Genomic DNA, 23,928 nt, shown 5'->3' on the forward strand with positions numbered 1-23,928 from the left:
TGGCGAAACCCTACTGCCATGGAGATGACTAGGGCAACAGGTTAAGTGTGAGGGGGAGGGCCAGGTCCGGAGTTGGGATTTTTACAAATAGATACATTACAAAAAAAAACAAACTGAAGGTGTAAGTGCCGAGGGGCAAAGGAGGCCTCTGGAGAAACCCTATTCTGGAACAGCCCTGGCCTTCAGCTGACTGTGCCTGTGGGCAGATCAGTGCCTCCTTGGCTCCCTTAGCTTCTTCCATTTGGGGTACCAGATTCAGATCCGGGGGCAGCTGCTCAACTCTACCCAAATCTTGGCTACCTGGGCTTGGAAAATACAAGAATATTAGCCGTTTCTCAGTTAAGCGGGCATGTCGTAGAAGAAACAGGCAGACAGGATCGCCAAAGACTCTCGTTCTGAACTAGCAAGCAGATGAAGTCACTGCTGGTCCTAGCTCCATTGTATGCCAGGCTGCTGAGGCCTGGGGAAGGGCCAGGGCTGCAGGCCCATTCCAAAACAGCTCAACTCCTTTCTTTATGCAAATAAAAAAGGCAAACCTTGGTGCCACAATTTTGTCCTTAGCAGAGGTCCTAGCTCACCCTCCCCATCTTTCCCTAGTATGTGCATGAACGGCTGACTCAACTAAGCATCACCTGGGGTGATGCTCATTTGGGGAAATGGCAGTAAATGGGGGTGGGGAAAGAGGTTAGGTGAGATTTACCTAACATAATATGTAACATAACAGGTGCTGATTAAACCTCAGTTGCCACTGAGGTTGAGGAGAAAGAGGTAGGGAGGTGTTAAGAACTGAAGGATTGAGTGAGTCCATAATCCTGGGCTTTAGAACAAGACACATTCAGAACAAGGGCTGGTTTTATTTTCCGACAGAATCTTTTTTAATATAAAACAAAGATAAAACACATCTCAACCCTGCAATCTGCCAGCATGCCTTGTTTCTACAAGATGCAGGCTAGACCAGGAGACTACGTAGCAAAGAGTCTTTAGGAGCATTTGGTTGGGAGAAATAGAAAAAGCAGATCTTAGGGAAGCCTGGGCAAGCCCCAAAGCTGAGATACATCCCTGAACACTAGAGCAGTCCTTGTCTTTTCAGATCCTCATATGTCTTCTTATTCACAACATTCCCACTGGAGTCTTCATACTCTTCCTAAAAGGGAAGGGGCACACTGTTAGCCAGGCCTCCTGGGAGAAATGTTTGGAACCAACCTGAACTCACCCTGGTTTGATTCCATGGCATTCATCTAAGACAACCTTTCTCAACTGGGGTTCTGCAAGAGAATGAAACCCTACTGCCCTAAGGCACCCACTGTGTGTAATGAACTAACTTCTCTCCTAGGCATCGAGGATGGTACGTTATGACCCATCCTCGGGATATCTGAGAAAATAGTTCATTCAAATCACTTTCTGTGTTTAAGATGAGGAACCCTGGTTGAGAAAGGTTGATCTAATAGAACAGTTTTCAAATGGTTCCCAAGAAAACCTAGGATTCTGCAGGGGTTGAAAGGGAGGCCAAGAAGGCTGAGCCTCCCACTTCAGAGCAATTCTGCTTTATTTTATTTTATTTTATTTACTGGAGTTCTACATTACAGTTTAAAAAGGACTTTGCTGCTAAAAAAAGGAATATTGAAAACCAATGACTCAAAGGAAAGGGAGTTGCCACCACACCTCACATACATGTCATTTGTCATCTCTGAAATCTGCTATTTGGGATGACTATCTCAAGACCAACAAGGATGCCTCCCCATTCCACGAGAGGATCATCTCTCATTAGATGATCTTCTCAAAGGAGATCTAACATGTGATACGGATTCTCAACTTCTTAGCTTATGAATCCTCACGGCAGGACAAGACACTGGGCACTCCTGCTTGCCACTTCAAAATTTCAATGGGAGAATATAACCTGTCTTAAGACACAAAGTCTGACACACTTAATATCATAAATAAGTTAGGCTTACATGTCAAGAGCCAATTTATAGATATTGTTACATTATATTCGCCACTATGATCATGGGTCACTTAACGACCGGGATATATTCTGAGAAATGCGTCATTAGGCAATTCTGCCATTGTGCAAACATCACAGAGTGTACCCCAACAAACCTAGATGGTATAGTCTACTACACACCTAGGCTCTATGGTACTAATCTTATGGGACCACCGTCATATATGTGGTCTATTGTTGACTGAAACGTCATCATGTGGCACATGACTGTACAGTGAACCAGGAACCATCTTTCACCTCCCCCCTTCTACATGGTGAGGGAGCTCTGTCACTTGTCGCTATCCCCAACACCACGTTAGCACCTACCTCAGTGTCAGGCTGCCATCGTTCTGATGCCTTCTGCAGTTTCAGCTTAGCCCACACTGCAGGATGAGAAATGAGCAGCAATCAGGATTGACTGATTATCCACTGGCTAGATGGTGTTACATCACACCTAAGAGGATCCCCCTGGATGACCCTGCCCTTGAGACTTTTGCCTGCCCCAAACTGGAATTTCAGTTCTGGACCACATATAGACAAAACCCCTTCCACTGCAAAATTTACCATAATCTTTGCTTTGCTGTGAAAGAAAAGGTGGATCAAATATAATCAAAGACCTCTTAGAATAGAGAACTGATACTCTTGAAAAAAGAAGTTAATGTGGTACAACCTATGGGAATTATGGGAGAAAGTGACCTTATTATCTTAAAGTTCATTACAGAAGAGAAGGAGCACACTAGACATCATCAAATACATTTGCTTAAAGTCTGGTGCACATATTTCAAAAACTTCAGAGAAAAAAACAGGTGAAACGTCATGGCCAAAGAGTCTAAAGGTAAGATGGCTCAACAAACACTGGCGACATTAAAACAAGAATCCTGACAGTTCAATAACAAATTATCCCAATGAAGATGAAAAGGGGAAGACATCTACAGACACCACATCTTCAGGAGAGATCAGACACGTACACAAGACAGGACAGATACAAAACCAGGGAAAGAACGATTTAAATCTGTAAGAATGGTGTCAGGAAGGTGCACTCTCAGAACAAAGAGCTACGTGCAACAGACAGGACAGGTCTGCTGACACAAAGATGACAAAATATTAATAGATGATGGTGAGAAGGCACAACTACTTGATTCCTATATGCTTCTACATTTCTCATCAAGCAGAACAATCTCTAAACTTGACAAGACTAGAAGAAATACCATATAGAGAAAGCTGAAGTCTAAGATGGGGGAAGAAATAGTAAATGAGACAATATATGAAAAAGTGCTTAGCTCTGTGCCTGGCGTATAGATGCCCAACTAATCATCTTTTCCTTTCTTGCTAATTGCTTTAAATTAGCTGAAGTCTTCAGGCCCAGATAATATGCACATCACGAAGGAAGGGAGAATTTATCATGTGCTACTATGTGCCAGGGCAGGGTCCTGTCATATTCTTTGTCCAGGCCATTCAGGAATCCAACCCATAGTGGTACTAAACCACTGGAGACCTGAATGCTGTCACGATTTTCTTAAAGAAAAAAATGGACGTAGGAGACTGTGGAGCAGTAAGGGAGAAGTTAACTGTTCAGAGGGATCTGAAAACAATTAGAAAAGAATGGGATCACCTCTGGGTGCCAGCGTGAGTTCACTAAGAATAAGTGAAGCAAACTAATTGAATTTCCTGTTTTTGATGGGATAGCTGACCCGATAAAAAGCCATAGACACAGGACATCAGGATTTTAGCAAAGCAACTGCTCTCATAGGCAATGTCCCTAGAGTTTACTGGAACACTTAAATCTCTTAAATGCTATTATAAGCAAGATGGTGAACTTGATGCTATTAGTTCTAGTTAGGTAGATTTATACCTACTGACTATTAGTCAATTGTAACCTACCACCTAAATGGGCATCTCTGGTGGCAATTCCACAGGGCTCTTTCTTAGCTGTCTTTTGTTCAACTTTTAAAAAAAAACCTAAGTCTGGAACAATGGAATAATTACCATAATAAATTTAAAAGTGAAATCCTTCATTTAAGTAAAAAAAAAAAAAAAAAAATTATACTCTAACTTAAATGATAGTACTGAATCCCTCCCTCCTGACTAAAAACTCCAAAAGAAAAACTTCAACAGAATGATCTAAAACCAAGACAAGTAAATCCAGTGTTCCGGCTGTGCCAATGGTTATTTCCCTGCCCTCTCCCTTATTAGGGAGAGACGTGTTCTAGAAGGAGCAGCTAAGCTACTGGAGAAAGAGCTGATTGGACCACAGATGGGATCTGATCCAGTTGCGCCTACCTATTGTTTTTCTCAGGTATTAGAAATTGGGACACTGAGACTGAATGTGCTGGATGACGGCAGGCTCTAAAAACTGAAAAAGTCACACAGAGCAAAGGCTAGAGTTGCCGTTGTTGTGAGCTAAGGTTAAAACAGAAGACACAGGGGCTGGCCCTGTGGCACAGTAGTTAAATTTGGCACATTATGCTTAGGCGGCCTGGGTTCACAGGTTCAGATCCTGGGCTCAGACCTACACCACTCGTCAGGCACACTGTGGCGGCGACCCACATATAAAGTAGAGGAAGATTGGCAGAGATGTTAGCTCAGGGCCAAACTTCCTCAGAAAAAAACAAGAAGACACAAGCGAGTGGAGAAGGCATATGTACAGAGAGAAGCACAGCTGGATAAGCATACTCTTGCGAACAGGATGGAGGGCATGGAGTTAATTTTAATAGGCTCTCTTCCATATAAATGAAAATCCCTAAGGTGTCTACTTTGAGTGCTTAAAAAAAAAGTACAATCTAGGTTTAATAAAAAGGAATTATACAGGAAATGAAGAAAAGTTGCAGAAACTGTACAGAATAATAGAATTAACTTCAATTCAATAACTAATTGATGTTTACTATCAGTGAGACACCTGAGATAAAGCTGTCACGATCATGTAGGAGTCAATATGTATCTCTACCTGTTACTGAAGTCTGAAAGGAAGCCAGAGAGTGAATCTAAGATACTTAAAAGGAGGAATAATGCCTGGAAAAACCAAGGGGAGGGGGGAGGTGATGATAAATTTGTAGTAAACCTATGAAAGGTCATTGAGGGTGGATAAAAAAATGAAAAAAGAAAGTGATATTGAGATAGAAGTAAAACTAAATGTTACATAGAGAACCTAAAAATATCAAGGGAAGTCATGACGGAGGGAAATAATACATCAAAGAAGTTGCAATAACAAAAACATGCATATGACAGAAACTGATTAACCTAGCCATCTGAGTAAGGAGATAAATTCTGAAAATAATATGAGTAACAGAATCATGAAGCTGCCACCAATATTCTAGAAATAAATAAAAATTACCTAAAAATCTCTGCATGGCTACTGAGAGAATGCATGAAGTTTCTTTCTGGAATAACCCTTAATAATCAACTCTTAGAAAAATCTACTTGATGAGGGTGATTTAAAAGAAGGCAATATAGCATTATGGAAAGAGAAAAAACTGTTACAAGACAGACACAGGTTTGATCCCTGGCTTTTTTCTACTTACAAGCTGTGTGACCTTGAAAAAGTTACCTAACTTTCCTCTTCTGAAAGTGTGGGTGCCCTACTACCTCACTGGTTGTTCTGAAGATTAAATGAGTGTAAAACATCTCCTATTTACCTGGCACAAGCAGGGATTTGATAAATGGCAGCTACTAATACTAACATTAAACTCCGAATGAAAAGATAAAGGTGACTCTGGATCTCACTCCTCAGATGCTGCAGAGGAGCCCACAAGTGAAGGTGATGAAGACAGCAGCTTATGCTTACTCACTGCGGACATTCTACACTTGGGCAGACATGGCTGTAGCACTTTACCTGTATCATCTCATTTACACTTTGAGACAACTCTGAAGTAGATCAAGAATTACCACCCACACTGATAGATAAGGAAACTGAGGCACTGACAGAAGTAACTTGCCTAGGGTCCCATAGCTATAAATGGTGGAGCCATGATTTGAACCCCAACAGGTTGCCTCTCCAGAGCCTGCACTCCTAAGCACCACATGAAACTATATTAGGAATGTGGTTTTGCACCGACTTTACCCTTGAAGCAGAACATACCAAAATGTAAAGAACCTGACAGAACCCATCAACAAAGTCCTGGGGTAAAAGATCACGGCAAGAGATGATGGGAATCTGAAAGCAGAAAAGCCGCTTTTTACAAGCAAGGTGATAAGAACCCTGTTAGACATGGTAAGATTCAAGACACAAAATAAAATCTACTGAATCATTATGAGAGTAAGAAACAAGTATAAAGTTTACAGTGCTTCAGACCATCAAGATATTTACCTCCTGTAAATAATTCAACCAAATATATAATAATAAATGACAGAAATTAGCAGAAATAAACTATTAGTTGAAATATTAAAGTTAGAAATATTAGAAAAAATCTAAATAAAAGGAATAGATTCAAGTCTCCCATATAATCCATGTAAATGAGAATCTAACAAAAAACAAGATAACTTTTCTAGCAAAGGAGTTAAATACATATAGATCCATTAATACACTGAGTGTAAAAGGCTTAATACCCATATACAATGACGAGTATCGATGACAGGGGTGAAAAATAGCCCACATTTGCTGCCAAAATTTTGATAATTGGGGAAATGGTCAAGTCCATCACAACAGAACAAACAAGTTATCAGATAAAGGGAATTTCAAAAAGAAAATGGGAGTGATCAATAAGGTTACAATATTGATTTAATTATGTGGTTTAAACAACACAAAACAAAATACATATAAAATTGGCAGAAATGCAAGAGACAAAATTTAATAACTGGAAATGTCAACATGTCCCTATCAGAATTCAAAATGAATAGGGATAAGTATGAAATTAAGGACTGGAACACTGCAAGAAGATTAAACAGCCTATAGGTGGAGAGAAGCACTTCTTTTCAGGTGTACAGAAATCTCTAACAAATCACTGACTGTAGACCTGGACACAAAGATACAGTATGTTCTAAAGGCAGAAATTCTGAATCTTACTGCATGGGCCAAGAAAAATAAGAATAAATAAAATAGAGTTAAAAGGTGTTCAATCAATTAGAATTAAAAGTACTCTTTTAAATAATTTCTGAATTATTTTTTAAAAGTCATAAATAACACCTTTGATAAATAAAGCTTTAAATATAACATGTCAATAATGGATATTCCCAATGGTTCCTAACAGAATCACATCTAGTTCTAAAGGCCTGTATTAGAAAGAATAAAGAAACAAAGAGAAGAAAGTTCTTGTCTAAAGACTTTAGAAAGGAATAAAGAAACAAGATCACAAAGCATTAACAGGAAAAAGGAAATAAAACTCAGAATAGAAATAAGGCACTTGGAGCCAGCCCGGTGGTGTAGTGGTTAACTTCATGAGCTCTGCTTCCACGGCTTGGGGTTCGCGGGTTCGGATCCCAGACTTGGACCAACACACCACTCATCAAGCCATGCTGTGGCAGCGTCCCATATGCAAAGTAGAGGAAGATGGGCACAGATGTTAGCTGAGTGCTAATATTCCTCAACGAAAAGAGGAAGATTGGCAATGGATGTTAGCTCAGGGCTGATCTTCCTCACCAAAAAAAATAAATAAATAAAAATAAATAAAAAATTACAAAAAAAAAAAAAGAGAAATAAAGCACATGGTTTCCTATTTTGTCATAATACATCAAGGAATTGTATGGGTTATTAACTAAAGAATCTTCTCCAAGTGGTCGCTTTGTATGAAGAAGTAATCTCTATTTAAATGTAAACAGTTTCAAATGACAAAAGAGAGTGTAGCATGTCATCCCTTCTTTTTTATGCCACAAATATGGTTTTGATCCCTAAACTTGATAAGTGTCTCAAAAGAAAACAAGCACATTTTTTATTTATGAACATAAATACAAAACTTCTAAACAAATTCTAACAGGATAAATAATTACATTAAAAGAATATCTGCTACCCAGTATGAAATAATCCAGGAACGGTGTTTTATCCAATGCCCAATAAAAGAAAAAGTGGTAAAAATGTTGTAATCTTTCTTTTTTGGAATGTGATGATAAAATCACAAGCCAATCTTAAAATTAGTATAGATGCACAAGCATCGTTCCCTTTAGAAACAGCATTCAAGGGCCGGCCCCGTGGCTTAGCGGTTAAGTGCGTGCACTCCACTACTGGTGGCCCGGGTTCGGATCCTGGGCGCGCACCGACGCACCGCTTCTCCAGCCATGCTGAGGCCGTGTCCCACATACAGCAACTAGAAGGATGTGCAACTATGACATACAGCTATCTGCTGGGGCTTTGGGGGGGCGGAGGGAAAGGAGGAGGATTGGCAATAGATGTTAGCTCAGGGCTGGTCTTCCTCAGCAAAAATAGGAGGATGAGCATGGATGTTAGCTCAGGGCTGATCTTCCTCACAAAAAAAAAAAAAAAAAAAGAAACAGCATCCAGGCAAGGATTACCTATCTGTCACCTGCTTCTATTTAACATAAGACTTGGGGGTGATGCTTAGGATAACTATTCATGAAGAAAAATAAAAACACAGAACAAAATTAATAAAAATACCACCTTTGTTTTTGCAGTTGGCATGATTGTAAGCCTAAAATGATGTAAACAGATCAATCTCAAGGTATCAGAAGTAATAAATTAGCTCAGGCAAATCACAGGACATAAGAAAATACACAAAAAATGAACTGTGACCTATTTATTAGTAGTACACAGCTATGGGGGCCGGCCCCGTGGCTTAGCGGTTAAGTGCGCGCGCTCTGCCGCTGGCGGCCCGGGTTTGGATCCCAGGCGCGCACCGATGCACCGCTTCTCCGGCCATACTGAGGCCGCATCCCACATACAGCAACCAGAAGGATGTGCAGCTATGACATACAACTATCTACTGGGGCTTTGGGGAGAAAGAAAATAAATAAGTAAAATCTTAAAAAAAAAAAAAAAAAAAGTAGTACACAGCTAGAAAATACATCTAAAAACGAGACTGCATTCAAAACACAGCACTGCGATTCTATGAAATTTCGTTACTATTCTAATTTCCTCCCAAAAAAGTCAAGGGCAAAAACAAAAGGTAAAGAAGCTAACTGGATAATCTGATTATGACACATTATAATTCTGATTGGAAAAACTGAATGATCCTGACTCATAAACGAATAAAAACAGACAAGAAAGCAAGAAGGAGTCCCCAAAGCTGATGGCACACAAACAACTCAATGAAAGAGTCCCCAGAATCCACGGGCTAAGTCAGGATCAGGGAGCTCTTTAGAGTTGGGAGCCGAGAGTCAGCTGATCAAGCAGCTGAGTGGTGTGATATGTACACCTGAGAGGGGGAGTGCCTGAAATTTAATAAAATCAAGTAGCAAAATTCCTTTCCTCTCAGTGTAACCAGCTGAAAGTGAAAACTGGACAGAGAAGAGAGAAACTAGAAAGGAAACAGAAAGCCTGTGAGGAAGATGCTCACGGCAGAAAACACGACCAGCACCAGGCACACAGGAGGCCTGACTGTGGTCGTGGGTGCTTTAACAGCACACTACTCCCTGGCATGCACCCCACTTCGCTCTTTCCCCAAGAGGCATTTTGCTGCCATGTTTCTGTGTATCTGCCCTGTTGCCTCAGAAACAAGCTTACTGAGACCATTTCCATTTTTTCCTTCATATCTACAGTTCTCAACACATTAAAATCAATTCAGAAAAATACACGTACACCCACTCACTCAAAACCTTGCATACGGGGGAGTTCACAGACCTCATTTAAAAGCCTTGTTTTGACTCAGCATAGGGATCCTCTCAAGAGGGAAACAATTAGTACTGCTAACTCATGCCCTAAAAATGTAGTAAACTGTATGACTGTAGTAGCTTTTACATATCCACAAATGCTACTCTTACGCCTGCATCCACCAGAGTACTGGGACAGTGAGTTGCAGGAGTGGCCACCTGGTCTGGCCGAGGGAACAATAAATAAAGCTTACTTACAGGAGACAGCATCTTCAATCTGTGTCACATTAGCAAAGTGCGCAGTGTTTGGGATGCCCAAACACCTCATGCCATGAGCATGGCGCCATTCCTGGGAGGAGAGAAACAAAAGGACAACGTGAAACAGGAAGCACTGGACACAGAGCACTAACTCTACTCGCCTCATCAACTCTAACCTGGCCCTTTGTGAAAGACTCCACCAAAAGGCAGCGCTCCTTTTGTGGCTCATGTTTGTAAACAGCTGGCTGTGACCGACAAGAGGCAGTTATTTCAAGCAGCATTGCATTGTTTGCCTCACTGGGCTGGTTTATAAAACCTAGATTCTAGATCAGTAGTCTTCTAGACAAAACCTCTGTGTCAAGACCACAGCAAAACACCACAATTCTAACTAACCAGTCATCTCCCATGCAACGCCCCCTCAACCTCCCAGCGTGAGTAAGCATTACTGATGGCAGGTCAGGGTGATCTCTGTAAGTAAAGGAGAAGACTGTTTATCAGGTATAAGCAAGGATGTGAAGGAAAGCAGGAAGACATGCTGACACAATGACAGTTCTGGCTCAGGGATGGCAAATGGCATGGGCTTTATCCTGGATGCCAACTCCAATTCACTGGAGGTAGTGTTGAGAAAGATTCAGAGACTGCTTAGGGGCTCAGCAGAAAAGAGCCAGTATCAGTTAGTAATACATATGTCTGAGAGAGGGCAAGAGTTCTTCATATAAATTCTCCACCCTTGGGCTAACAAGTCTTTCCCATTCCGTAAAATTTCCTTCCAAGTATTAGGAACTGAAGGCAGAAATAAAACAAGAGTGAATCCACTTACTGGAGTACCACCCAGATAATGCCTAGTCTCAAGGATAGCTTGATAAATGTTACCCCCTTAGTTTCTTTTTCCCAAAGAGGCAAAGGCCCATTTAAGACCCAAAGGAGGAGGGCAGCCCTTTCTTTGGTCCTGTGTACTAGCAATGGGGTAGAGAAATGACCAAGGAGCCAGAGATTGGTCCAAGACAAAAAGAGAAGTACAAGAACAAGTAAGAGAAAACGGAAATGAGGCTCAAACAGCAGAGTGGTAGAATGCCTTCAGACACCCTCTCAGGCGTGATTCAAGGCTAGTGCCAGAGGCCAAATGCCAGAGGCTCGACTTGAGACCCACTCCTCTGATTCTCTTAAGCTCTGGACACCAGGGGTCCTTTCAGGCTCCTCCTACCCTCTTCTCTAAAAGACTCATGTTTCACACTTCAATTTCCAGGAGAAACGGTTCTGAACTCCTTACAGCAAAGTGCCGCTGGAAGGCCTTGGGACCTCGGTAGGTGTAGTTTCCACAAATCTCACAGTTGTAGTTGATATTCAGGCCGTGAAGCTTATACAACCAGTAGGGAATGGGCTAAAAGAAATCAGATAATATTAGACTAGTGTCTGCATCGGCTTCCAGCAGGGGAATGGGGAGAAAGATGGTCATGCTGGGACTGACTTTGCCATCCCAGCCAAGGGGCAGGTTTTTGGGGTTGTAGATGATCTCGTTCTCTTCATCCTCACTCTCACTCTCACTGATCTGCTCTTCCTCCTCCTCTTCTCGCTCTTCTCCTGTCCTTGCCTGCTTGCGCTGTACATTTTCATGAGTGAGATGTCGCTGCTCCTAAGTCAGGTCCAGAAATGAAAAAGGAAGTCAAGAGAGAAGCAGTGCACAACAAGAAGGGAAATTTCCCGTTTTCCCGTAACTCTTGCTGACTCTTCACTTCCAAGCATAAGGCTTTCTTTCTTGTAGAAAAAAGGGAAATTCCTGCCTTCATATCAGAGCTCCTAATCAGCAGGCCCTCCCTGATGCTGAAGGCAAAAGTCAAAGGTTTTATGTCACTTGCCTAAATTACTCATCTGAGGCCAGACTGTCACACTTAGTGTGACAGTCCACTATCGTGGACTAAGGACAAAGTCCACAATTCCAACATAACTCTCCAAATTTTTCTCTGACCACTCCCTCCCTCACAAGGCACACTCCACACACACTGAATTTCTCATTATTTCCTGAACATTTCATCTCCTTTCATAATGTTTTACTTTCCTGCTTGCCATTTCCTCTACCTAGAACATCTTCCTCCCTCTTTCTACTTAGAGAACTCCATCTCAATGTATCATGGCCTGGATCACATTACACTGCAGCTGTCTGTCTCCCCCAACCACAGAGTAGGTTTTTCAAGGGCAAGAGGCTGTGTCATATTCACTACTATATCCAAAGATATAGCACAATGTCTGGAAACCGACAAATATCAATAAATGGTGAAATAATGGTAAACATCATATCAGAACATAATGAGAGCAACTTCTGGAAACTATTTTGGCTGGAATTCTAAAGAGAAGGGTGCCACCTCCTGGCAGGGAAAGCAAAATGCTCTCAAAGGAGGGAGAAAGTACTAGGTACATCATATGTCCAGGGCACAAATTAGCCTCCAGTCATCTTCAGAGGACTGGTAACTCAGATTGCTACCCCCACTAGCATAGCCCAAGTTCATTGTGAAGCATATCAGTGTTCCCAGTGTCCAATGTCTGGCGAGCCTTTTACTGAAAGCAGTTGTAACAGAGGAACCAACAGGTGGCTCTAGTTTCACAGCTATTACATGCGTGGCCCTCAAACAAGGGCAGAATGAAAACATCCATGGCAATTGACAAAGATACATAAACAAGCTATCTGAGCCAGAGCCACCCACTCAAAACACCATCTGAGCATGTGTAAAGGGAAAGGCTCTGAGAGCAGTTGGAAATTGCACAAAGCAGACCCTATTAGAAAGGCTGGTCTACTGCAGCACTCCCAGAGACACCGGCCATCTTCTCGGCAGGAGTGCTGCCCTTTCTCCCACCTTCTCTTCCCTGAAAGAGAGCTATTTTCCCCCTACTCTTCCTCCTACCTTCTCTCTGAGATAAGCACCTTAGTCTGGCTAGGGCTTTTCTCCCTCCCAACTCACCCTTCAGCTCCTTCCTGAAAGAATATTCCAGGAGCAGCTCACAGCCAGCTTTGTACCACTAACATTCTAGCCCTAGTAAGTTCTCACAATTTTGTGAACATGTAAGTAATATTTTTTCATAATAAGTCATACCTGAAAAGCTGTGAGTAGCCTTTCCCTTACTTGTCTTTTGAGTGTCTGCTTCTTAGGTTGCCTCCTGGGTATATCTGGAGCTCAGGCAGAGACCCTGCACCACTCTGAATACTATATGAGAGGAGTCTATTCTCTCTACCTGGCCTCACAGGATTGGGCAACCTGGGGAATATCACCTGAAAACAGATATTAAGAACAGAACAGGACCTCACTGAAGGGCCAAATACTCTCAGAGAACCCTATTTTCTGTTGAACTAGTTTAACACCTACTCTTCCTCTTTCGATCCTAAAAAAAAATCCTACAAGTTTAGTATTTCTCTGACTCCCATACCTTGTAGCATTTATAGCCCTGAGCTGAGTCAGTTACTCACCCCAAGAATCTCTACGTATTCGTAGATCTGGGCTTCTAGGAAGGCAATGTCTTTGTTCCTCTCAGTGTCTCTGCAAACAAGAAACAAGCTGTATCCCTCAAGGGGTCTTGTACCCAATGCCCTGTTCCAATATCTGGGAATATTTACTCCGTGGGGTCATTAAAAATCACAAGCACATGAGAAATATCGTGCTGTGAAAGCAAATGCTCTGCTCAGCTCAGGACTTGCTGACGGAAGTACTGTTATTTCTTATAATGCACAGAAGCTTCCTCTTTGACCTCATTCTAGGAGGTGAAAGACATATCAAGATATTTAAAATTTCCATCATTATAATCTACAAAGGAAATGTGGTGTAGGAGATGAGCTCCAGAAGAGGCAGACTTTGGCCCAAATCCTGACCCTGCTACTTATTAACTCTGAGATAATGAACACGGTCCATAACTTTTCTGAGTCCTTATCTGCAAAAAATCAGGATAACAACTACTTTTCAGGGTTATTATGAGAATTAGAAAAAACATATATAAAAAAATACCCTATACAGGCATGGGCTCAAGAATAAATTCAACTGTCATTAGCAAAAATAAACTTAGAAAAATATTTTTTGAACCTATTTAGCCTCCAAAAGGTATTGAGGTAACAAAAGGTACCTATAGGGAGCACAATTTCAACATTAGAGACTTCACTCTCTCTCAACCACCCGAGTATGGCTTGTCCTTGCTTTATAGTAACAATGACAGCACTCTGACACTAGCATAGAAAAAGAGCAGACAGATCTCTATGGACCAATAATGGTGATAAAACAGGCTTTAAAATCTCTGTCATGGTAAAAATTCTGCATGGGAATAAAATTTCAAAACTGTAAGCAGAGGTGCCACCTCAACCACTCACCGCTTGGTGCCCTTTGACTTGGGATTTTTGGCAAACAGGGAGGTGTCAAGTGACTCCAGGGACTTTCCTTTGGTGCTGAATAGCCTCTGGGCTCGCTCTTCTAGGGTCCTAAGGAGACAGGAGGGGCAAAGGATTTCAGGATTACTCTACCATACAGGCTTGCTTAATTCTGCATTGTGGGATGACAGAAAGAATGGAATCAGAGCCACTCAGAAGACCGCACAAACACACAGTCAACGGGACAGTTCTGATAGAAAAACCAGTCTCTTACCCGCCGCACTTCAGGCCTAAAGCTAAGAGCGCAGATTTCAATCTGTCCAGACCCAGGGAGGCCAACTCCTATATAAAAAAGAGACACATTACCATTTTATATAAATAGATTCTGAGAAACAACAAATGCTCAAACTTAGGTCTTTGCAGGCCTGATGTGTGGGTGTTCCTCAAGCTGTGGTAAGACCACACATTCCACAGCCAATCTCCCAGCAGTAAGCACACTCTCCAAAGGATTGACTCTGTGGTCAAGTTTATACTTAACCATACTGGTAGTGTTCCATTACCTCTACTACAGTTTAACATAGTAAGAGTTATTTTACAGTTTTCAAAATAGTTGGATAATTTTTTTTTCTTTTCATCTTTCCACATTCTTTGTAGACGCCTGGTCCCAGGAATTGGTGACTTATCATAAGTCCAGAGCATTAAAAACCAAAGATCGAGTGGTCCCTCTGAGGAGTGTACAGGCGAGACCAGTGCAGTGGCTAAATAGAACATACCTCCCAGGAGGAGAACGCAGAGAGGTCAAGATGGGCTCCAGCATGGGTCAGGGCGCTGCTTGTCTCTTTCTGGCAAGAAGAACAACATGATACTTATTAAGATGTAGGTTTACAACGAAGACAAGGGAGCCATCTAAACTACCAGGTGCCAGCTGGCCCCTTTCCTTTTTTGTTTTTTTTTTTTTAACAACTTTTTATTTATTTTTTAATTTATTTTTGTGAGGAAGATTAGCCCTGAGCTAACATCCATGCTAATCCTCCTCTTTTTGCTGAGGAAGACCGGCTCTGAGCTAACATCTATTGCCAATCCTCCTCCTTTTTCCCCCCAAAGCCCCAGTAGATAGGTGTATGTCATAGCTGCACATCCTTCTAGTTGCCGTATGTGGGACACCGCCTCAGCATGGCCAGAGAAGCGGTGCGTCGGTGCGCGCCCAGGACCCGAACCCCGGGCTGCCAGTAGCGGAGCGCATGCACTTAATCTCTAAGACACGGGGCCAGCCCCTGGCCCCTTTCTTATACACATGTATAAATAAGAATCAAATTCTAAGAGCAGAGTAAAAAAGAAGATTGTCCATTCTTTCCCTGAGAGTTCAGGAAAACTCAAGTTTATCCCCAGGAGTGAAAACATATCTCATAGCAGAGATTTCTAGCACATAATTTTATCAGTTTTTGGTCAGGAACTGCACAGCAGTAATGACATGGTTGGTGAAAATCCTGGGCTCCACCAACAGCAAGTGGGCCCTGACAAATCTCCTTCCAAAGTACACAGAGAAAACCTAGCATACTTGGCAGAGAACACCTCATGGCCACAACTGATCCCAAGAGATCAGCATCTAATGCCCTAAAAGAAAGGCTCAAGATTAAAGCAAAATAGTTCAATTCCCTGGCATGTCCTCCACCCACACCCCCACTGAAGCTCACCGGCCATCCAGGAAAGGTACCATTCTCCCACTTCTTCTCAAACTCATTCTGAATCTTCCCAAAAAGTTCATTCTGATCTTGGAGGGGCTTTACTCTGTCTGTGTAATCCTGAAGGTACTCGAGCAGCATCTCCAGGTATCTAGAGAGGAACAAGTAATACAGAAAAAGCAAAGAGGGTTTCTATTTTTTGTGTGTGTGTGAGGAAGATCAGCCCTGAGCTAACATCCATGCCAATCCTCCTCATTTTTTTTGCTGAGGAAGACTGGCCCTGAGCTAACATCCGTGCCCATCTTCCTCTACTTTATGTGGGACGCCGCCACAGCACGGCCTGACAAGCGGTGCGTCGGTGTGCGCCCGGGATCCAAACCCAGGCCACCAGCAACAGAGCGCACACACTTAACCACTACACCACAAGGCCGGCCCCTCTATTTTCAATATATTGTTATGCCGTATAAAATATAATTCTAGTGATACTAGTTTTTAAAAATAGCAATACTACTTTTTAAAATGAGCTTACAATTGACTTTTTCCTAACATATCATCTTGATTCTGACCTTTCCTAGCTTCTTTCATCCTCATGATACATATTTGGATACTGAAGTCTTAACTCACACATAAAAGATTTCAAGTAAAAAGAAAATTAAGGCAAGGGAAGTTAGGAGTGCAGATCACTAACCAGGGGCATAACAACACAAACAAAACTGAACCTCTATACATCAGACCCAGGTACCTCACTTCACTCACAATCTGAGAAAGTTTAATTTCTTTCCATTAAACTCCCAAAGATATAGAGGTCCCTGGATGAAAGACATTGTTCTACAATAAGACAAAATTAACAACAGTAGGGGTATAAGCTGGCAGATGTGCCCACAGACACACACTCTTCCAGAGTCACAGTATTACAAATGTTTTAAAACCACGTCATTCAAAACCCCTATCCTCCAATAACCCTGGAAGTCATTCACAGATGACTTTCAGGCTACAAAATTCAGAACTCTGCCCTCAAACTTTCACATTAAATAATCTTCTAATTAAATCCAATAGAGGCCTAGAAGCTAGTAATGCCTACCTCTTGTACTCTGCATTCTTCCTTTCTTTAGGAATGTCAAATAACTGGTCAAAGATGGACAGGTATGTGATATAATCTAGCTTCTGGAAAGAGAAAAGAAATGACAAGAGATTCAGTTAGGTGCTTGCACAAAGTTACAATGTAACTTCCAATAAACGAGATCAAAATTGAGTGTTGCCTAACAAAGTTAACAAGGCCCAGCTTATTCTTGTCTTTTTCTTTTCCATCATTTAATTCCTATACTAACTGAGGTGTTAATTCCACTGGACTGAGTAGAATATCACACATAATTAACTCTGCAAAATGAAGATCAAGTTAATACACAGTAAACTAAAAGAAACATTTGTCAAACACTTATGCATGCCAGGCACTTGGTTAAAGACTGACACCCAGCACATCCTAAAATAAAGTCCTGGAAGTTGCCAATTGTTCACTCATTCAATCCCTTACTGAGCATCTTTGGACTAAGAACATGGAGACAGACGAGAACAAGACAGACACGGGACCTGCCCTCATGGAGCTTCAAGTTTGCTCACTGACCTTCTGGGACGTTTCCTCACAACTCCAAGAGGAACGTAATCATATACTTGGTTGTGACCTTCTGCGTCTGCCACATTAAATCTCATCTCTTGTGATCAGTTATTTTTTAATGTCTTTTAAGAAAGACATTAAATAGACCTTTGCTGGCAGAGATTATGTTTTTGTATCTTCCATGTACCCAGTACTATGTTTGCCTAACACAGGAGGTTGAGATGTATTTGTGAGGATTTTTTTTAAGTTTTAGTTTCACAAAAGAAAAACATGCTTGTTGTATTAATAAAATAAAATTTATTAATAAAATAATGCTTATTGTACTCACTGTAGAAACCTGACTTTCATTTTGAATAGTTTCATTCCAAGAAAGCACATCACCTCTTTAATATTTACGTAAGTTACAAAACACAAGGAAGACACTCTAACTGCTTCACGTCTAGCAGCCTCAGCCCAGTGTCCCAACTCAGCCCTAGCATCAGAACCACTCTCCCCTCGCCGGGGTCTTACCTCAGAGGCCTTCAGGTTAATATATTTGAGGTAACAGTCGTGGAGATCAAGGTAACGACCATATCCCTCTTCATCTGTAAACTCCACCAAATCTGAAGCAATCAGAGATATCAATGATTCCGACACTGAAGACCATTTCTTGGACTTGGCTTTTCAAATGGACTGCTAGTTCCTTGTTTCATGAAGCAACCCTTCACCCAAATGTTCTCCATATGCTCATAAAGTGAAAAGACCTCAGCTTTCCAGGCCAGTGAATTTGAGCTGGGCTAGCACTGAATAAATATTTTGTCCTAGGCCAATTTAGGATGTCAGTCTAGCCCGGAAACCAACAAAGAGAGAACTTGGCTATAAATTTCTCTGGAGCCCTGTTTTCCAGGGCTCAGAGGGCCAATCTGAGCAAGCTGTCCTTCTGCTGGCGCTGAATGGAAATGTTAACCCTACTTACTTTGTGCCTCTTCACTTGGATTCTCCCGAGCCTTTAGTAGCTCCTCAAATTCCACTGACATTGGCACACAGATCTGATGGAAAAGAGAAAAGCTCAGGTGCATTTTCAACATAAAAGTTGCAGGATCACGGAAATGGGCTGTACAGAAAGTTGGACTCCCAGCCCTTGATTTTTTTTTTTGTGAGGAAGATCGGCCCTGAGCTAACATCTGCCAATCCTCTTTTTGCTGAGGAAGACTGGCCCTTAGCTAACATCTGTGCATATCTTCCTCCACTTCTGGGACGCTTCCTCCACTTCCGTCCACATATGGGACGCTGCCACAGCATGGCTTGCCAAGCGGTGCGTCGGTGTGCACCTGGGATCCGAACCGGCGAACCCCGGGTCGCCGCAGCAGAGTGCGCGCACCCAACCACTTGCACCACTGGGCCGGCTCCTGGCCTTGATTTTTCATTAGGAGCCTACTGCTGTTCTCCAATTACCTTGCTTTTTTTCCTTTTCTGCATTGTGTGACTAAAAATTGCTAAAGTAACATATGCTCACAAAAACTCAAATAACACAAAAAAACAAAATGAAAAATCAAAGTCCCTCTTTATTAATTCTCTTGCAAATAGGTAACCACCGTTAACAGATCTTTTTCTTATGCCAGCAATTCTCAAACTGTGCTACACAGTAGAATCACCTGGGAGAGAGTTAAAAAATCCTGATGTACCTGATACCAATTAAATTAGAAGGGGGCAGGTATCAGTCCTTTTATAAAGATCCCCAAGTGATACAAATTTGCAGCAAAATTTGGAAACCACTGTTCTAAGTACTTAAATAAATGTATTTGTACAAGAACATACAAGTGGGTACAAGGTTACTATTATTTTTCACATAATAAAACTTTTCTTTTTCACTTAGTATATCTTTGGCATCCTTCAAATCATTTATTTAACCATTTATTCCTCATCACCTTTCTACCAGAGCTGGAATAAGGTTAACACACCAGAATGGTACTCATGTCTTCTCTCTTGGTTAGCAAAAGACCTCACATTCTACCCTCCAAGCAGGGGAGAGGGGAAGAACACGACACATGTACATGTTGAGAGTATCTTCATCTACCTCCACTTAACTTCAATACATAGCTTCTCCTGTCCGGTATTTTCCATTTCTTCCTCTCTCCATCTGCTCCCTTAAATACATATGTCTTCCCTATCTTCCTTATGATCCCCGTGTCTCTCTTTTATTTCTGCCAGTCTTTCAAATACATGCTCCACACTCCATACTATTTCTATTACCCACTTTTACCCCTGTGACCAGATTTCCATTCCCACTACTTCAAGGAAGCAGCAATCCTGGCAGTTACCAATCAACAGCTGATACCAGTGACTCCCTTTCTGCAAGTCTCTTACTTAGCTTCAGTAAGACATTTCCTGGAGCTGTCATTTGACCTCTGTAATGGAAGTCTTTCCAGTTAAGTCCCTTATTGTGAGTGTGCCCCAAGGCACACAGAGAAGCTCTGACAGTCTCCCTTTACACTGTGTCTCTCTCTCCCAGAACACCATGATTCATGGCTTCAACCACCAAGTCCATGTGATAATTATCAAATCTAAATCACAAGTCTTTACTTCTTGCCTGAGCCCCAGTCACCTAACTTCAACTGCTCACGGGACACTTCTACCTAGATACAACATCACCTGAAAATCTACATATATAAAAATTCATTTTCCACTGCAAACAGGTTACCTCTTTCCTGTTTCTATGAAGGGAACAAAGAACTTCCCAGCTACACAGTCATGAAAGCTCAGAGTAATGGCGGACTCTCTCTCTAATTCTCCCCCTGCACCTAGAATTCCTTTGGTCAGCCGTGCAAGATGCTTAATCAGTTCTAGATAATTGAGACATAATCCCTGCTCCTTATAATCTTACAATATAGTGGTGCAGACATTCATCGTCATAAAATACGAGAGGACCATAAAGAAAAGAAAGCTTAATTGGGAGGGGTAGACTAGTAAAGATATTTCATGGAAGCGTTGGCCTCTGGGCTGAGTCTTGAAGGTGTAATGATCCCTGGAAGTGAGTTAAGCCCTTTGTGTTAATTGGGTCCTCTAGGTAGCAAATTTCGAGACAGAGTTACATTCACAGGCAGTTTATTGGAGGGTAATACTCATGAAAGATAAAAAGGAGAGAGGAAAATTGGGCAGGGAGAGCCTAGGTCATGACGCAGACAGGACAAAATCTTGACCAATCCAACGGGGAGCTCTGGAATAGACTACTCACTAGAAGAGTCTTGCACTGGGCAGAACCAGCCAGGCCATAGTACCCCCACTGTGCTCAAGTCACTGGCTGGGGGTGGCCCAGGAAGAGAATGGCCTTGGCTTAAAGCGGAGGGGGATCATGAACGCACTGGAGCTGCAGGATGTCAGCTAATGATGCTCCCTGCAGCTAAATGGCAAGTTCATTTCTGATGGGACATCTGAGCAGCACGTCTCCATTTTCCTTTACTATGCTATTCAGGCAGGTTTGGAGAAAACACTTTCTGAGGCCATACCTCATTTGGGTGCTTCCGGTGGAATTCCTTTATTTGCTTGAGTCTATTATAGAATTCAGCAAATTCATTGGGTCCTGAAATGGCACTGAGCTCCTCCTTTCGTAACCTGCAATTGCAGGAAAAATCCAAAGAACATAGAGCACAAAGTCAGTCCTTTAACCATGGCTCCTCAAAAGCACTAACTCCTGCATTGGCTGTGACTGTCACTTACCCATCCTTATCATCATACAAATCCCTCAGGTTCCCACTGACTTCCATATACCTCTGAAAGGCAAACAGAAACCCATCAGAATGAAGCAATCTGTACAACCACAGAGCTAAGCCACCAACAAGGACTCTCTAGTCAGAGCCCAGGGAAACCTGGGGAAATGTGGTATTAAAAGTTCCCGTGCAGAGGGCTGGCCCCATGGCGTGGTGGTGAAGTGCGTGCGCTCCACTGCTGGCAGCCCGGGTTTGGATACGGGGCGTGCACTGACGCACTGCTTGTCAGGCTATGCTGTGGTGGCATCCCATATAAAGTAGAGGAAGATGTTAGCCCAGGGCCAGTCTTCCTCAGCAAAAAAGACAGGAGGATTGGCATGGATGTTAGCTCAGGGCTGATCTTCCTCACACAAAAAAAATAAATAAATAAAAGCAAACTCTTGGGGAAAAAACCAGAATAAATATTCAAAAAAAAAAAAAAAGAGTTCCTGTGCTTTCTAGTACCTTTAACAGACAGCACTGGTTCCTGATTAGTTTTTAAAACAGGCCAATTTGAAGATTACCTAAGTGATGTGATTTGAGGGGTGGCATCGAGTTCCTATATTTACATGTTACTGATGATTAACTTTCTCTAGAAGAGTCATCAAAGAGAGCCATATAAGACAGTCACCCTTTGCTAAACAGCAATTCCCACCTAAGACCCTCAAAGATAAAAGGGTGGTCGAAGATGATTTTCACTACTTCAAAAAGTTTGACTGAAGAATGTACAGGCTAAATAAACTTCCTTTGGATTCAAACTCAGGATGGTACAGGTACATAGCCCCTTCTCCAAAGCTTTTGGGACCAGATTTGTTTCAGAATTTGGAATTTTTAAATTCAGAAAGGTATTATATATTATGTAATATCCCTAGTGGAATCTGGAACACATATTAATAGTTCTGCAGTGAAACTCACCTAATATTTACTAAGTGAGATAAAGACCACAAAAGCCTCTCATCTGTTCAGGTCAGGTTTTGCTGCCAAATGAGATCAAGTGAGATTCTGCCACCAAGTAATTACTCCCTCACAACCCCCTTTGTTTTCAGAGTATTTTGGATTTGGGAATTTAGATAAGGAACTAGGGGCTCGTAAGACTGACTATCTCCTGCAAATCAGAAACTCTGATGAGGTCTTTTATTTCTTTCTAAAGACATCTCAAACATATACAAGAGCAGACAACATAGTATATAAACCTCCATTTACCTATCACTTAACTTTAATAAGTACCAACATTCTGATTTATCAGTTTTCTAAAAGTAAGAAATTAAACTATTACCAGGTAAAAGCAGTTTGGTAGGCACAAATACTTCAAATCAGTGTTCTGGGAGGAAAACACTAACGGACAGCATTCTCTTCCGGGCAAAAGAGGTAGTACTTTCTGGGCCCCAGTCACTGACTTCTAATAACTATTCCCTAGACATCCATGGGACACAGGATACTGTAAGAAGGGGCGTCCCTCCGAGTAACGGAGAAGAGTACGAGTCGCCCGTTCAGAGACGCGAGGAAGGGCAGTTAGGCACCCTCGGGACTGGGCGCCGCGTGGACATCTCCAGGCCGACAACCCGCGACTGGCCAGTCCGGTTACGTCTGGCCAGGGCTCCCGCTGAGCGGCCGCACCCGCCTCCCCGCCTTTCCCGCGCATCCCGCCCAGCCCGACGCGGTCGGCGGGGGTACTCACGTCCTGCATGGCCCGGGTGCGGTGGTCCGAATTGATCTGGTCCCGGAGCTGCAGAGGCAAACGGGGACACGGCGCCGTTGCTCGGAGGGCTGGGTCCCGGGAGGAGGGGACCAAGGCGGGGGCTCGGGGAGGGGCCGGGGAGGGGCGCGGGGAGGGTCAGAGGGTCAACCCGGGATGGGCCCGGCCTCAGAGGGAGCCCCCGCCCAGGCCCCACTCACCGTGGACTTCTTCGTGAGCATCTCTTTCGCCATGACGTCCATGAGCCGTTCCTTCTCTTCGTGATATCGCCGTTGCTGCTCAAGAATCGTCTCCATCTTCCCTGGGCCCCCGGACCTCTATTCAGACCACCTACACGGCCGGAAGCAACTCCTGCCGCCTCGCGCGCCCGCGTCCCCACGCTGTGCGTCCGGCCGCACTGAAGTTCCGCGGGTACCGGAAGTGCCTCGGGGACTCGAGGAAAAGTGAGCACCGAAAGGAGAGCCAGTCTGGGCTATCGAGATGGCAGCAGTGCCCCCTGCTGGCCGGAGGTGTGGTGGCGCGACGCCGAGCGGTTTGCAGGTGCCTCTAGGGGGCATACAGAAATCCCGGAACCTGAGGCGAAGTGCCGGCTTCCCGGGGCTTCCTGGCCAAGCAGGCAGGGCCACTGTGGACTGAAGAGTAGTGGAAAAGCATGGATGGGAGTTGGGGGACCGGAACTTGAGACCCTTACTGTGTGTGAACTCTGACAGCGTTTTTCCCTTCTCCGGATCTCAGTGTCGTTGTCAGTAAAATGGGGATGATAGGGTTTTTTTTTTTTTTTTTTTTTTTTTGTGAGGAGATCAGCCCTGAGCTAACATCCGCCAATCCTCCTCTTTTTTTTGCTGAGGAAGACGGCCCTGGGCTAACATCTGTGCCTATCTTCCTCCACTTTATATGGGACGCCGCCACAGCATGGCTTACCAAGCAGTGCGTCGGTGCGCGC

The 23,928-nt window shown here is 42.9% G+C and overlaps 1 protein-coding gene across 1 annotated transcript; it reads right to left on the bottom strand.

The window, feature by feature from the left end:
* Positions 1–834: 834 nt before the first annotated feature.
* SF3A3 (splicing factor 3a subunit 3) lies at positions 835–23,356 on the bottom strand. The gene is made up of 17 exons (XM_058553739.1): positions 23,186–23,356; positions 22,968–23,015; positions 21,261–21,313; positions 21,050–21,155; positions 18,520–18,592; positions 18,075–18,166; positions 17,034–17,116; positions 15,965–16,103; positions 15,044–15,112; positions 14,545–14,612; positions 14,274–14,381; positions 13,386–13,455; positions 11,397–11,561; positions 11,199–11,309; positions 9,929–10,019; positions 2,306–2,361; positions 835–1,144 (listed from the first exon to the last, which is right to left on the bottom strand). Exons 1-17 carry the CDS (start codon positions 23,279–23,281, stop codon positions 1,067–1,069), a joined length of 1,506 nt encoding a protein of 501 aa, XP_058409722.1. The 5' UTR covers positions 23,282–23,356; the 3' UTR covers positions 835–1,066.
* Positions 23,357–23,928: the final 572 nt, after the last annotated feature.

The sequence above is a fragment of the Diceros bicornis genome, chromosome 13, assembly GCF_020826845.1.
Source record: "Diceros bicornis minor isolate mBicDic1 chromosome 13, mDicBic1.mat.cur, whole genome shotgun sequence".
Lineage (NCBI taxonomy): Eukaryota > Metazoa > Chordata > Mammalia > Perissodactyla > Rhinocerotidae > Diceros > Diceros bicornis.

Coding starts and splice junctions, on each gene's coding strand:
- SF3A3 (XM_058553739.1), bottom strand. CDS start 23,281: ATGGAGACGATTCTTGAGCAGCAACGGCGATATCACGAAGAGAAGGAA. Junction 23,016..23,185: donor TGCTCACGAAGAAGTCCACG/GTGAGTGGGGCC, acceptor TTGCCTCTGCAG/CTCCGGGACCAGATCAATTC. Junction 18,593..21,049: donor ACCGGAAGCACCCAAATGAG/GTATGGCCTCAG, acceptor CTTTTCCATCAG/ATCTGTGTGCCAATGTCAGT.